This window comes from Bombina bombina, chromosome 6 (genome assembly GCF_027579735.1).
Source record: "Bombina bombina isolate aBomBom1 chromosome 6, aBomBom1.pri, whole genome shotgun sequence".
NCBI lineage: Eukaryota > Metazoa > Chordata > Amphibia > Anura > Bombinatoridae > Bombina > Bombina bombina.
Window position 1 is genome coordinate 496,238,210 of NC_069504.1, and position 16,888 is coordinate 496,255,097.

The window sequence follows — 16,888 nt, forward strand, 5'->3', positions numbered from 1 at the left end:
CCCAATACTTACACCGTTGAAAAGGTTAGACGATTAAATTTCCAACGGTGGGTCTTGGGGGTCTGTAGCTGCTTAGATGCCTGAGATACAGGCCTCTAAGCATTACTTTGTATTGTAATTTTTTTAATAAAGTTGCACGGTGACGTCATCACATCACTGCGCAAAACCTAAAGCCACGGCGATGCCTGTCACTATGCAGGCCCGATCGCCGGGGTAGGAGCGGGTGAGAGCCCCCAGATCTCCCTCAAAGTGGGAGAGTGCTAGTGACGGCTTTGAGCCGTCGTTAGCACAAGAGTGGGAGACTCTGCAACAGCTCAGAGCAGTCATTAGCACTCAATGAGTTAAAGGGCCTTGATACCCAAATGGTGAAACACTTGAAAGTGCTGCAGCATAGCTGTAAAAAGCTGACTAGAAAATATCACCTGAACATATCTACGTAAAAAAGAAAGATATCTTACCTCAAAATGTCCTAAGTATTCAAATCCCATTGCAAAGGACTTTAAGCAGCAAATCAGTTTGCCTGTCCCGGGTCAGGCAGGGGACTGAGCCTCGTGCACACTCATATTTCCCTATTCAGTTTAAGGAAGTTTACTATGAAATCTCATGAGAATTAAGTGAAATCTCATGAGATCACAGTAAAAGAGTTCATGACCTCAGCACTGCTGATGCTGAATGGCTACAGTTCATTTCTTCATTTTTATTTTTTTTACCTGCAGCTGGGCAGTGACTGAAGTATAACGTTTTACACAGAACTTACTCTGCTGAGCTGAGGAAATTGTGAGGTAAAATCTTGTTTTTTACATAGAGATGCTCAGGTGATATTTCCCTGTCAGCTTTTTACAGTTATGCTGCATCAGTTTCAAGTGATTTAGCATATGAGTATTATGTCCCTTTAAACTTTAGAAACCTCCAAGACCCATAGTTCTAAAGACAATCACCCCCAGGACCCCTACATTTAAAGCCCAGAAGTGCATTTTTAAACACATGCAGCTATATAGCTTTAAATAGCCTGGTGATCACTTGTTCTCATGTGTGATGATATATACATAAAATGATGGTATAGTTTGAATCTGTTGGGTCAGCTGAAATAAACAATATATAATATGTGTGGGCTTCTGACTAAAATCAAACTAAAGTGGGGCTTAAATGTGTGAGCACCACCTAAAAATCCAAAACAACTCGGCACAGTAGGTGATTATGTCTCAGGAGTTAAAGAGCTCAGTGAATCTGCCTCTCATTATATTTAGTCCCTGTAACAAGGGGGATTGATCCCATAATGATGAATACACATATTTTCCAACCTCTGCAGTTTTTGAATATTTTATCAATATTGTTTTTTTCTTATGATTTGTGCCCCTACATTTTTATGTCTGATTTTAATAATGTTGTACAACATTTTTCTTTTATTGTATTCGGAAAAGGGTGTTTGATCCAATAATGACAAATCAACATAAGTATCGTTAAAGGGACGTGAAACTGCTAGGTGCAACCACCATTACAATTACCACCTCCATCTTGGAGCTTAGGTACTGCTTCACCACATTCAGAACAGTGATGATGCCAGCCTTTTTTTCAGCTGTATTGTGCACTTAGGGTTAGCACACAGTACAGTGCTGGAGGCTTACATTTGTTATACTTAGTTACATTGCATATATAGAAAACGACATGAATAATATAGAGCAATGCAGCCCCTTCAGAGATGTAAAAATGCAGGTCACTGATCTGTGAATGTGAGCCACTTTTTATAAAGGGTGGAACAATACCAAAGATCCAAGATGACGGTGCCCAGCACAAAGATGTGGAGCTTTGCCAACGGTTGTGGAACACTGCTTCTATCCTAGCCAAGAGTCACACAGCAGACATGAAAATATATTTATCAGTAGTCTTCCTCTGTATAGCACGCAGTCAGCGAGCAATCACGGCAGATGACTTGTTTCTAGTTACACACGAGGATGGTCTAATAATAATCATTTTTATAAGATTTTATACATTACCTTATACATAACTTATATAGTGATACAAATGTAGAGCATAAGCAGAACATGAGTACCAAAGTATGTTTTGCATAAGTAGGTGAGTAACTACTGATAATAGTAAGAGAAGTAGAGGGAAATGGGAAAACAATACAATTATTTTATACGTAACACCTAGATCCTGACAAAAGGCTTATTTCTGATTTCCAAGAGACAGCAACCATTTTGTTCTGGGGTAAGGTAAGGTTCAGTTAGTCTAAGTAACCTTTATAAGAGTATATATGTATAATAGTATAAGAAAATAATGGTACATTTTGTAGCACCAGTCAACATCAGTAAGTGGTTGAAATAGGAGAAAGGCTTTGAAAGCTGCAGGTACAGGAGGTAAACCGGAGTATGATGAGTGATAACCATACTATTGTAGTTTAATGTCCCTTTAATTCGACAATATCATTTTTTTACTGCAGATATTTTCTTGTGGTTTGTATACCAGTGTTTTTTTTATGGCTGATAATAATTTTATTGTACAACATTTGTCTTCCATTGTGTCCAGAAATGGCTAAGGACAAACCAAGGTTGTTTGCTGCTCTAGATGTGGCCTCAGCTGCAGTTGCCAAAGTAAGTTACTTAGAATAGACAAGTGTGTCCCTTCATTTGCCACCCATCCCTCTTTCCTTCCATCCAGTATGTTTTCTGTATCTCTCTTCACCTACCAGTTCTTTATATTCCTCTTTTGACCCATCTATTCCATTCTTTCCTCACTATTCTTTGTTCTAATTACCACTACCCATGCTTCCTTTGTGCTATTAAACCTTTTATTTCCTCTTCTTGTGCCCCTGTGTAACAATCTTCTCCCTGCCCTACTGATTACATCTGCAGGACGAAGAAGGCAGCGCTGTTGATGCTTTGGATCTGTACCAGCAGAGTTTGGGGGAGCTGTTGCTGATGTTATCTGGTAAGTAGCAACATAATTGCATTTAGATAGCACTTGAGAGCGACCTATAGTTCCTATTGTATAACTAATATCCTAAACTACATGGGCTTCTGTTATTATCTTTCTAACACTGACTCTTAATACCGTTTGTTTTCATGGCTTCATGAGCTATGTGTTAGAGAAGGACAAATAAAAGGACATAAAACCAAAGAAGTATGGTACTGACATGAAAAAGAACAAAGCACAATAACCATTGTTTAACAAGCTGGTAAAGATTTCCTTTTGTGCTATTCAGGGGAATTTGTTATTTAACTGTATCATACCTTCCTTACCCCAGAGGCAGAACTTTTTTCACTTTCTGCAATGAGATTTTTTTTAGTGAAACTTTTTCTGCAGGCCATTTTGAAATACAATTTTAAACTTAGGCTGTGACACTAAAGCATTGTATTAACTGGATAATACAGGTTTTTAGGAGTTTTATAATACGGTATATTGCAGCAGTTAAAATTGCTTTGCAAATTAGCTAAATAGAAAAAAATATATATAGTTTAAAGTTTTTAAAATGTCTCTTGAATAAATTTATTTCCTTTGCTCTTAGTCTAACATCACATAATTATAATACATTTTGCTCACAAAAGTCTTACATTCAGGAACAACAGCTTTGCAGATTGGAAAATGCTAGGGGGAGAGTTAATAATAATATCTGAGAACGAGTCATCAATCAATGCGCTGCCACTCTGCAGCACTGCTCCATATTTCACTGTTCTCTTCAAACAGTGCTTCACTCTGTTTGCACTTTGTTAACGAAAACTTACACAGTGCAGCCAGAGCACAGAGCTATTTGAAGAGAAGAGCAGCGCTGCAAAGCAAAAGCGCTAACAGTTCCTGTATTTGTCCCATTCTTTCTGCAGACATGCTGCATTTTCTGCAATGACATCTCAGATTACAGTATGTTCTGCCTTGGGGATCCTTACTAGGACTATTTTGAGTCAAAATATTAGCTGTGCTGCCTTTATGCACATCATTGTTTGATTCATTACAGACACTGAGCAAGAGATCCACAAGATGGCAGTATAGCTTTTCTTACACAGCTAGATATATTTTGTATTGTGTGCATTGTTACTATGAAAAGTAAACTATATTTTAATATAATTCCAAACTGGTTAGATACATATAATTCTGCAATTTCATTCCTTATCAATTTACCGGCAGTATATTATAACTTTGTAAACATATTTTCTTCTTCAATTTCAGTGGTATATCTCCTTTAAATTATAGACACATCCTGTTTTTCTTAAAACATGTTGTAGCATATGTTGATCTTGTAAATAGTACCCCCTTGGAAGCCACATGACATGACCGAATATGTTTCCACCCATCACATGAAATATATTGTTTGTATGCTTTAAATTGTTTGGTGCAATATTTGTCTTAGGGTTAGTTGCTATTGTTTATCATATTTATGTTTATATGTTCACAAATTCCTGGTCCATGACTTCATGTAATCTAGAGAAACTATGAAATGTATAATCTGAGTGGTCCTGCAGGGCCACTCTGTCTGTAAATAGAAACAAACCCTGAGCAAACACTTGATTAGCGTTAATTGCTAAATATACATATCACAATGTTTGACAATTATACTATTCAATTTTTCAAAAAGAATAATAAAAAAGCAAGAACTGTAACTGTTAAGCGTGTCTTATTTGCTGAATACAGTCTCTACATATATTTAAGTAATTCACACTTTAAAAAAAAAAAAAAAAAAAAAAAAGATACATAAATAAAAAGAATAAGAAAATATAAGTACAGATGCATATTTTAGATATCTGGCAAACCCTGTGAACTCTTTGTGATATATGTTCTTGCAGCAGAGCCAGTGGGAAGGAGGCGAGAACTACTGCATGCAGAGGTGAGTGTTAGGTTTAGGGTATATCAGTAACACACATTTGGTGACTTGCCTTGTGAGCTTGTTTCTTGTGCCTTACAGATTAAAACTTTAATGGGACGAGCAGAATTTCTAAAGGAACAGGTAAGGATGACCACATGTAAATGATCAATTGCTGTCTGAAGGGAATATAGCTTATTGTTAAGGTAATAATGCAGAATAAGCTAACATACAAAGTAAAGGCAATTGTTTAATGAATCATATGTTTAGAATATAGGGTAGTGCAAGGCTGATTCACAAGGGTGCTGAAGAGCAGAGGTCTGACTTGGGTGACCAGTGGTGACTCATATGCTTCCAACAGAGAGAGTTCTAGCTCATGTTCTTTAACAAAAAAAGTAAAGCGGGTATTCATGAAAAGGCCAGAGCTAGCATAAGTGTATGCTCAAGAGAGGATGAGATGGATGTTAGGACTTGAGATAGGTCAGATGTGTGTTTGTAAAGAGAATATTCAGAAACTCAGTTTTGATAAGAAAAAGGAAGGAACTACATTAAATAAATAATGAAAGTATATTGCAAATTTGTTTTACTACCTATAACTAAACATTTCATAATAAAATCTGTTGGTGTTTACTTTCCATGTAAGTACCAAGACTCTATTGAGAGGTAATGTAGGTGTCCAGTGTCCATGCAGAGATAGTTCTGGTGTTTAGTGTCATCAAAAGGTAGCTTAAGTGTTTCTGGTCAGGTATATCTAAAAGGTTACTCACTTTCAGCTAGATTACAAGTTGTGCGTTCATGTTTTATCGCTGAAAAAATGGTCATTTCAGCATTAAAACAGCAACGCAGGCATTACAAGTATTGTCGGTATAGCTGTACCGCAAGCCTTTTAACCTGTAACGCAAAGTCAGCCCTGCACTAAAAAAAAAATTACTTTTTTGAATGGGACTTGCATAGCGATGCCATTGCGAGTTTTGCGGGGAGGCTAAAAAGCTTGCGTTACACCCTATAACGGCAAGTTCCGTACCGCCATCTGAGAGCAGTAGTTATGAGTTTTACGCAACAAAACTGTTACAAAAAACTCATAACTAAAGTGTTACAAAGTACACTAAACACCCATAAACTACCTATTAACCCCTAAACCGAGACCCTCCCGCATCGCAAACACTAAATTAAATTTATTATCCCCTAATCTGCCGCTCCCGAAATCACAGCCACTAATAACATATATTAACCCCTATTCCGCCGCTCCCCGACATCGTCTCCACTATACTAAAGTTATTAACCCCTATTCCACCGCATACCAACATCGCCCACACTATAATAAAGATATTAACCCCTATTCCGCTGCTCCCCGACATCGCTGCCCAACTAAAGTTATTAACCCCTAAACCTCTGGCCTCCCACATCACTACCAGTAAATAAAGATTGAAAACAGAATAAATTGCGCTAAAGAATATATATATATGTATGTGACTGGTAAATATCCTTATTATGTCAAAATATATACACACATACATATCTTGCTAAAAATGCAACAAAAAAATCAATTCAGTGAGATAAAACACACAAGATAGAAAAATATAGATAGTTGCAAACAGTTGCAAATAAAAGAAACAAATCTCAGCCTATTTGCGTTATTCCTTTAAGCGGTATATGGTACCTTACAGTTACTGACTGTGTCCGTACAATCAAAAAATGTTCAGATTGAGTCCAGTTCAATTATATTCTTTTATTGGATGTTCCCAATGTAAAGGAAGAAGAGAAGGCGTATGTTGCTTTCCTTTGTTCTGAATAATTTCTTGGGTGGCTATTTCCGTGCTGCCTATGATCAGCTGGGCAATCCAATCCTCAGCTCCAATGCAATACCATGAAAAAGAAAAAAAGACAGAGGCGCACAGGGCCGACTCAAGTGAAATATTTTATTAACAGTGAAGTATACACATAAAAACTAACACTTACAAGATTCGTAAGTGCTAAAAAGCACATCAGTTGAGCACTGTGTAAGTACAGCTGCTGCTCCTCCACACCAGGTTTAAGATGGAAATTTTCAGGCACGGTATCCGGAACCCCTGCTCTGATGACCGTGGATAGGATTCTAGGACAGCTGGCCAGACGCTTGCTCTTTAGTAGCCTAACGCGTTTCCCCTGATCAGCGGCCGGGCTTCTTCATGAGGCAGTAGTGACGTATGTGTTTTGGAATTGCGCCTTTGTTATTTAAAGGAGAGACAGCCAATTATCATAGAGGGGTGTGTTGCTTGGCCAATCATGTTCATGGGTGTGTCTCATATCGCTCCACATACAAACTTTTAATGCGCTGCAGTGTAAATCATACCTTATCAAGCGTTCTTACATCAGATTGATAAAAACCACATTGATAAAAACCACATAGTTAATAATATATACAGAGAAATATTAATAGAACTAGTTAAAATTAGCGTACTAAATTGTCACAAAAAGATTTTATAAAAGGATATACATAATTATACTTTCAGATCTGGCCGCTACTCTATACAACAACGCCCTAAGCCCAAAGCATAATCGCATAGAGCGTGGTCAGAGTTAAAAACACATCTACATGCAGTAGGTATCCCCATATTATTCCTATTTCCCTGAAACAATATATCATGGCTGTTTGTCATGTTGCTATATTTGGGTTACTACAAAAGTTTGGTACTGTATTATAAATATTACGTGCTGTGTGCTAGCTGCATCGTTAAATAGAGTAAAGCAAAATATTGCAATAATGGTGATAATAAATAATAAAAATCATTTACTGTATCATATAAGAGTTTAGTATTTAGTATTTTGTCAGGACTGTAATTTGCTATGTTAACCTAAAATATTTTTATTTTTATTTCTAAAGACAAAAAATGCATAGTAAAGGATTAATAAATTATCTACAAAATGTATATTTTAAAATTATTTTAAAATTATTTTAAAAAAGGAAATAAGAATATATATAAAATTATCATGGTCTATTCTTATACGCTAAAACTAAAACTAAAACATAAAAAAAGGCTATAAATAAGTCAAATCACTGTTTATATTGCATAGTGATTCGCTTAGGATCTAATCTCCCTTAAAAAATTAATTGTCTGTAGATATCTGGAAAAAATTATATAAAATTCATTACCTATAAATAGCTAGGAAAAATTCATGGAATAATGGAAGAAATTCATGAAATAAAATTTATTGTCTATGAATGGCTCAAAAAGATTGACAAAAATTATTATTAACTGAGGAGGTATCCTAAATTTTCTGAATTTAAATATTAGCTACATGAATGCCGCTATGTCAATGTCTATATTGAGACCTAACGGTTGCAGGGTTTTTAATTTATAGATCCATTTAGTCTCTAATTTTCTTAGTGCTAATAGCCTATTTGGTTTGGATGAAGGAATATGATCTATAATTTGGATTTTTAGGGAACTAGGGTTGTTGCCATGATGTTCTAAAAAATGCTTAGGTACACTGTGTTTTACCAATTTTTCTTTTATATTTTAAAATATACATTTTTTAGATAATTTATTAATCCTTTACTATGCATTTTTTGTCTTTAGAAATAAAAATAAAAATATTTTAGGTTAACATAGCAAATTACAGTCCTGACAAAATACTAAATACTAAACTCTTATATGATACAGTAAATGATTTTTATTATTTATTATCACCATTATTGCAATATTTTGCTTTACTCTATTTAACGATGCAGCTAGCACACAGCACGTAATATTTATAATACAGTACCAAACTTTTGTAGTAACCCAAATATAGCAACATGACAAACAGCCATGATATATTGTTTCAGGGAAATAGGAATAATATGGGGATACCTACTGCATGTAGATGTGTTTTTAACTCTGACCACTCTCTATGCGATTATGCTTTGGGCTTAGGGCGTTGTTGTATAGAGTAGCGGCCAGATCTGAAAGTATAATTATGTATATCCTTTTATAAAATCTTTTTGTGACAATTTAGTACGCTAATTTTAACTAGTTCTATTAATATTTCTCTGTATATATTATTAACTATGTGGTTTTTATCAATGTGGTTTTTATCAATCTGATGTAAGAACGCTTGATAAGGTATGATTTACACTGCAGCGCATTAAAAGTTTGTATGTGGAGCGATATGAGACACACCCATGAACATGATTGGCCAAGCAACACACCCCTCTATGATAATTGGCTGTCTCTCCTTTAAATAACAAAGGCGCAATTCCAAAACACATACGTCACTACTGCCTCATGAAGAAGCCCGGCCGCTGATCGGGGGAAACTCGTTAGGCTACTAAAGAGCAAGCGTCTGGCCAGCTGTCCTAGAATCCTATCCACGGTCATCAGAGCAGGGGTTCCGGATAACGTGCCTGAAAATTTCCATCTTAAACCTGGTGTGGAGGAGCAGCAGCTGTACTTACACAGTGCTCAACTGATGTGCTTTTTAGCACTTACGAATCTTGTAAGTGTTAGTTTTTATGTGTATACTTCACTGTTAATAAAATATTTCACTTGAGTCGGCCCTGTGCGCCTCTGTCTTTTTTTCTTTTTCATGGTTCTACCAGTAAATAAACCTAATAACCCCTAAACTGCCAGCCCCCCCCACATCGCAGCAACCTAAATTAAACTATTAACCCCTAAACCTAACACCCCCTAACTTTAATATAATTAAAATAGAGATACATTTAAGTTACAATTATTAACTAAATAATACCTATTATTTAAAACTAAATACAAACTTACCTGTGAAATAAAACCTAAGCTAGCTGCAATATAACTAATAGTCATATTGTAGCTAGCTTAGGTTTTATTTTTATTTCACAGGTAAGTTTGTATTTATTTTAAATAGGTAGACTAGTTAGTAAATAGTTATTAACTATTTACTAACTACCTAGTTAAAATAAATACAAGCTTACCTGTGAAATAAAACCTAAGCTGCCTTACACTAAAACCTAACATTACAAAATAAAAAAACCTAACATTACAAAAAAAACAAAACACTAAAATTACAAAAAATAAAAAAAACTACCATTACAAAAATAAAAAACACTAAAATTACAAAAAAAATAAAAAACCTACCATTACAAAAAATAACAAACGAAATTATCCAAAACAATAAAAATTATTCCTATTCTAATACCCTGTTAAAAAAAGCAACAACAACAAAAAACACCCCAAAATAAAAACCCTAATCTATAATAAACTACCAAGGGTCTTTTGCCCTTAACCCCTTAATGACCACAGCACTTTTCCATTTTCTGTCCATTTTGGGACCAAGGCTATTTTTACATTTTTGTGGTGTTTGTGTTTAGCTGTAATTTTCCTCTTACTCATTTACTGTACCCACACATATACCGTTTTTCTCGCCATTAAATGGACTTATATCTTATAATTTACTATAAAAAAAATGATAAAATATGAGGAAAAAATGGAAAAATACACACTTTTTCTAACTTTGACCCCCAAATTCTGTTACACATCTACAACCACCAAAAAACATCCATGCTAAATATTTTCTAAATTTTGTCCTCAGTTTAGAAATACCCAATGTTTACATGTTCTTTGCTTTTTTTGCAAGTTATAGGGCCATAAATACAAGTAGCACTTTGCTATTTCCAAACCACTTTTTTTCAAAATTAGCGCTAGTTACATTGGGACACAGATTTCTTTCAGGAATCCCTGAATATCCCTTGACATGTATATATTTTTTTAGAAGACATCCCAAAGTATTGATCTAGGCCCATTTTGGTATATTTCATGCCACAATTTCACCGCCAAATGAGATAAAAAAAAAAAAATTGTTCACTTTTTCACAATTTTTTTCACAAACTTTAGGTTTCTCACTGAAATTATTTACAAACAACTTGTGCAATTATGGCATAAATGGTTGTAAACACTTCTCTGGTATCCCCTCGTTTTCTGAAATATCAAACATGTATGGCTTTGGCGTTGCTTTTTGGTAATTAGAAGGCCGATAAATGCCACTGCGCAACACACGTGTATTATGCCCAGCAGTGAAGGGGTTAATTAGGGAGCATGTAGGGAGCTTCTAGGGTTAATTTTAGCTTTAGTGTAGTGTAGTAGACAACCCTTAGTATTGATCTAGGCCCATCTTGGTATATTTATTGCCACCATTTCACCGCCAAATGCGATCAAATTAAAAAAAACTTAACATTTTTCACAATTTTAGGTTTCTCACTGAAATTATTTACAAACAGCTTGTGCAATTATGGCACAAATGGTTGTAAAAGCTTCTCTGGGATCCCCTTTGTTCAGAAATAGCAGACAGATATGGCTTTGGCGTTGCTTTTTGGTAATTAGAAGGCCGCTAAATGCAGCTGCGCACCACACGTGTATTATGCCCAGCAGTGAAGGGCTTAATTAGGGAACTTGTAGGGTTAATTTTAGCTTTAGTGTAGTGTAGTAGACAACCCAAAGTATTGATCTAGGCCCATTTTGGTATATTTCATGCCACTATTTCCCTGCCAAATGCGATCAAATAAAAAAAAAAAGTTCACTTTTTCACAAACTTTAGGTTTCTCACTGAAATTATTTACAAACAGCTTGTGCAATTATGGCACAAATGGTTGTAAATGCTTCTCTGGGATCCCCTTTGTTCAGAAATAGCAGACATATATGGCTTTGGCATTGCTTTTTGGTAATTAGAAGGCCGCTAAATGCCGCTGCGCATCACACGTGTATTATGTCTAGCAGTGAAGGGGTTAATTAAGTAGCTTGTATGGAGCTTGCAGGGTTAATTTTAGCTTTAGTGTAGAGATCAGCCTCCCATCTGACACACCAGACCCCCTGATCCCTCCCAAACAGCTCTCTTCCCTCCCCCACCCCACAATTGTCCCCGCCATCTTAAGTACTGGCAGAAAGTCTGCCAGTACTAAAATAAAATGTATCTTTTAATTATTTTTTTTTTAAGCATGTTTACATATGCTGATGTGTAGTATCCCCCCTTAGCCCCCAACCTCCCTGATCCCCCCAAACAGCTCTCTAACCCTCCCCCTCTACCTTATTGGGAGCCATCTTGGGTACTAGCAGCTGTTGGTCAGTTTTTTTTATTTTTTTTATTTTTTTCTGTAGTGTAGCTTCCCCCCCCAAAGACCAACCCTCACTCCCTCCCAGATCCCTTAGATCATTTTTTTAAATTAAATTTGACCCCACTCTATCCCACTTTTCATCAACATTTTTTCTGTAGTCTAGCCATTCCCACGTGCGCGTCCGTGTGCGGCCCTGGCGATCCGGCCCACGATCCCACCCACCTCAGCAGATGCATCGATGGCCGCCCACCTCCCAGACCGGCTCCCACCCACCAACGATACTGGCCATCGATGTCCGATGCAGAGAGGGCTACAGAGTGGCTCTCTCTGCATCGGATGGCCAATGAGGGTTCTTGCTGCATGCCTCGATATCGAGACATCACTGCAATAACCGGAAAGCGGCTGGAAGCGAGCAGGATCGCTTCCACCGCTTTCCAAGACCGATGACGTACAGGGTACGTCCTCGGTCGTTAACTGTATTTTTTTAGAGGACGTATCCTGCACGTCGTCGGTCATTAAGGGGTTAAAAGGGCATTCAGCTCTTTTTCTTGCCGTTAAAAGGGCATTCAGCTATTTTAAGAGTGCCTATCCTAATCTAAAAAGAAAAACACCTTAAAAAAACCTAACTCTAACCCCTCTTTAGGTACTCACAGTTGTTGAAGTCCCGCTTGAACGATCTTCATCCAGGCTGCATCTTCATCCAGGCGGCTCCATCTTCATGCATCGCGGGACCGGCATCTTCTTCATCCCTGTGGCGGCGGAGCGGCGATGCGCAGAGGTCCAGGCCGAAGTCCAGGAGGAGGTCCAGGCGGAGGCCAATAGAATGAGAGCTGCTTAAATCCTATTGGCTGATTTGAACAGCCAATAGGATTTTAGCATCCCTAATTCCTATTGGCTGATTCAAAATTTTCAGCCAATAGGAATGCAATGGCACCCCCAGTATAAAAGGGGTACCTTGCATTTCAATCCTCAGTGTGTGGCGGACGATCGCATGAAGAGGACCTCCACGTCGGATCGATGGACCTCCGCCTGGACCTACTCCTGGACCTCCGCCTCCGTGCATTGCCACTCCGCCTCTGCAGGGATGAAAAAGATGCCGGTCCCGCGTTGGATGAAGATGCCGCCTGTATGAAGATGGAGCCGCCGGGATGAAGATTATTCAAGCGGGACTTCAACAACTGTGATTACCTAAAGAGGGGTTGGAGTAATTTTTTTTTTTGGGGTGGGTTTTTCTTTTTAGATTAGGATGGGCACTCTTAAAAGAGCTGAATGCCCTTTTAAGGGCAATGCCCATACAAATGCCCTTTTCAGGTCAATGGGTAGATTAGGTTTTTTAGATAGTTTTTTTTATTTTGTGGGTTTGGGGGGTGGGGGTTTGTAATGTTAGTGGGTCTTTGTATTTATGTGTGAGCAAAAGAGCTGATTTCTTTAGGGCAATGCCCTACAAAAGGCCCTTTAAGGGCTATTGGTAGTTTATTATAGATTAGGTATTTTATTTTGGGGTGTTTTTTTTTTAAATGGGTTTTAGAATAGGAATATTTTTTATTATTTTTGATAATTTATTTGTTATTTTGTGTAATGTTTTTTTTTTCGTTTTGGGGTGTTTTTTTATTTTAGAATAGACATTTTTTATTTTTAATGGGCATCAAAAGAGCTGAATGCCCTTTTAAGGTCAATGCCCATACAAATGCCCTTTTCAGGGCAATGGGTAGATTAGGTTTTACTTTATTTTTATTTTGTGGGTTTGTATACTGTTAGAGGGTGTATGTTTTTTTATTTTGTAGAAAAAGAGCTGATATCTTTAGGGCAATGTCCTACAAAAGGCCCTTTTTTAAGGGCCCTTGGTAGTTTATTATAGATTAGTTTTTTTTTAACAGGGTATTAGAATACGAATAATATTTATTGTTTTGGATCATTTTGTTTGTTATTTTTTGTAATGGTAGTTTTTTTATTTTGTAATGTTAGGTTTTAGTGTAAGGCAGCTTAGGTTTTATTTCACAGGTAAGTTTGTATTTATTTTAACTAGGTAGTTAGTAAATAGTTAATAACTATTTACTAACTAGTTAAAATAAATACAAACTTACCTGTGAAATAAAATAAAAGCTAAGCTAGCTACAATATAACTATTAATTATATTGTAGCTATCTTAGATTTTATTTCACAGGTAAGTTTGTATTAAGTTTTAAATAGGTATTATTTAGTTAATAATTGTAACTTTTAATTTAGCTCTATTTTAATTATGTTAAAGTTAGAGGGTGTTTAGGTTTAGGAGGTTTAGGGTTATGGTTAGGTTTAGGGTTACGGTTAGGTTTAGGGGTTAATAGGTTAATTTAAGTTGTTGTGATGTGGGGGGCTGGCGGTTTAGGGGTTAATAGGTTTATTTAGTGGTAGTGATGTGGGAGGCCAGAGGTTTAGTGGCGGCGATGTCGGGGAGCGGCGGAATACGGGTTAATATCTTTATTATAGTGTGGGTGATATCGGGAGCAGCAGATTAGGGGTTAATAACTTTATGTAGGTGGCGGCGATGTCGGGGTCAGCAGATTAGGGGTGTTTAGACATGGGGTTTATGTTAGGGTGTTAGGTTTAAACGTAAAATTGTTTTCCCCATAGACATCAATGGGGCTGCGTTACAGAGCTTTTCATTCCGCACTTCAGGTGTTATTTTTTTTTCTAACACTCTCTCCCCATTGATGTCTATGGGGAAAGCGTGCACGAGCACGTCAAAGCAGCGCTTGTATTTTGTGCGGTATGGAGCTCAACACAACCATATCGCACACACAAGCCGGCTTTTCTAAAACTTGTTATGACAGCGCTATGGAGGGTGAAATAACGCAACTTTTGTTGCGTTCGTTAAATACCCTCTATAACGCAAAACTTGTAATCTAGATGTTACTCAGTGTCAGCTAAGCAGGAATTTAGTGGCGCAGTATAACTGTAGGAGGTAGTTTGATTGGTTTGTCTGTGAAGAGGTAGAGCAGTAGCTGAGTGTAAGAGGCATAGTAACGTGGCTGCTTAATGTTATAATAGATCTTGTGCTTAGTTTTATCTATTTGTTACATCACAGATCAAGTCATATCAATGGAAATCTGAAGCCCTGGGACAGGAGGAATTATCAGATTCTATGCGTAGCTGTAAGTGTGCTCTCGTATGCAGCTGTTTACTCCCCTTGTTTGTTTATTTATCTAGCCCCAGCTTCTCTTTTAACCCTTTTCACTTGTTTTCCTTCTCAACCAATCACTGGCTGAGATAATGTAAAACCCATAAGGGGTTTAACATGGTGGCCCTGACCCTTTGTATAACCTTTCTGTACAAATGCTCGGTGTAACCCGATTCAAACAGCACCTGATAGAGGGCGGGGCTTGCATTTGTCATCACCAACACAATATACGCTATTATTATTATTATTGGTTATTTGTAGAGCGCCAACAGATTCCGCAGCGCTAATATCTGAGCAGGTGCTGCGTTTGCACAGGGCATATGTACATATGCTGTCATTGAAACAGTGCTATATTGCAAAAAATGCCTCTGGAATGCCTTTAATTATGAATTGTATATCTCTTTAAGTTCTGCAGAGTTAAAAGACTTGTTGGGTACACTTAGTGCTGCAAGACAACACACTCAAAGAAAGCTTTGTTCTGTCAAAATGCTCACGCTGCATGAATAATATTACATAACAAATAATACAAAGTATTATCTTTTAAAAACACATTCTTACACAAATGCCTGTGCAAAGTGAAGAAATAATAAAGGCCTATATTTATAGTGTATTAAGTGAGTAAAGACATTTCACTGCACATTATTTATGCAACACAGAGGACGTTGCTTTCAAGGTTATTTTTTTCTCATAGTTTTGTATGATCTCTTGTATTCAGCCAAAGGAACTCTATTGTATGCAAACCACTGACTATTGTCTGATTCTTCTTTTTATTAAATTTATTCCTTCCGCAAATCTGAACTGTAATTTTTGTCTCCCTTGTTTGCAGCGTGTTCTCTACAATGATCCTGTCCCGTGTATATGGACCTGACTCTGTATGCAAGTATGCTCTTGTAAATCTGTTTTAGTTAAATGTGAATACAAATTAAATTATTTTCTATTCTCTATGAGTGTCTGTCATAGAACCATAAAACCCAACATACGAAAGATGCACATGCATACTATTGCACATGCACTGCTATTTACCTGCATAATGCTTATCTTAAAGGGATACAATACATTAGCCCTTACCTGTTTTAATATGATGTACAATAGTAATATTTTCCTCTATGTATTGAAATCATCCATGGTGTGGTTTCTCCTTTGGAAAACACAGCACAGCATTTCTTTTACATTAATTAATTAAATGATTATAAAATTAAAGATAATCACAGAGAGAAGAGAACAGTTACAATCATTAAAATGTCGCTACGGATATTTATATTGTCCGTGCTAAAGTTAGGTGTGATATGAAGAGGATGAAGCTGGATTGCATATAAGGGTGATGTGCTTGAACAAGTATTGCTGAGTTGCATATATTTCTGTAAGATTGGCTTGGAGCGGTGACATTCTAGCTGTACTCTCAGCAAGTTCTGAGACAGTGGGAAGAATAAGTGGCTGCAAGACCAAGTTGTGCTTTTAAAGGAATAACTTTTTCCATGGATTAGGAGAGAGATCCAGAATCAAGACTGAGAAACAAAGATATTTTTCAGAGGCATAACATCTGGATAAGTGTCAATTTAGCTGCAATTTTATCGTATTTCACACTGTTTTTTTTATACATGCAGCACGTGGTTTATTTATTTGCAATAAATACTATTTTAATGCATTCTGCCTCCTTTCTGTATATTTCCTTTGCCAGAGCTCTTCAGATCTTTTGCTATTGATTTCATCTAGAAGATTAGTATTATTTTGGTGTTCCTTGCATACAAATAACTGATGAAATTCACGTGCAGCAAAGATATAAGTACAATTGCTTGTGCTTGTTAAAGCAACACAAGAAACTATTTCCAGATCTGGATTTTCATAATGATTTTGGTTCCTGTTTTACTGTGCTGCCGTATAAAGTGGCCAATAA

General features: G+C 36.8%; 1 protein-coding gene across 1 annotated transcript in view; it reads left to right on the forward strand.

Moving 5' to 3' along the window:
• ULK3 (unc-51 like kinase 3) overlaps positions 1-15,936 on the forward strand; it is a 48,251-nt gene extending 32,315 nt beyond the window's left edge. Inside the window, exons 11-16 of the mRNA XM_053717358.1 lie at positions 2,527-2,591; positions 2,853-2,928; positions 4,776-4,816; positions 4,895-4,936; positions 14,902-14,968; positions 15,821-15,936. Coding sequence (XP_053573333.1) covers positions 2,527-2,591; positions 2,853-2,928; positions 4,776-4,816; positions 4,895-4,936; positions 14,902-14,968; positions 15,821-15,837 — 308 coding nt within the window. The 3' untranslated portion in view covers positions 15,838-15,936. The remainder of the gene's footprint in view (positions 1-2,526; positions 2,592-2,852; positions 2,929-4,775; positions 4,817-4,894; positions 4,937-14,901; positions 14,969-15,820) is intronic.
• The last annotated feature ends 952 nt before the right edge of the window (positions 15,937-16,888 follow it).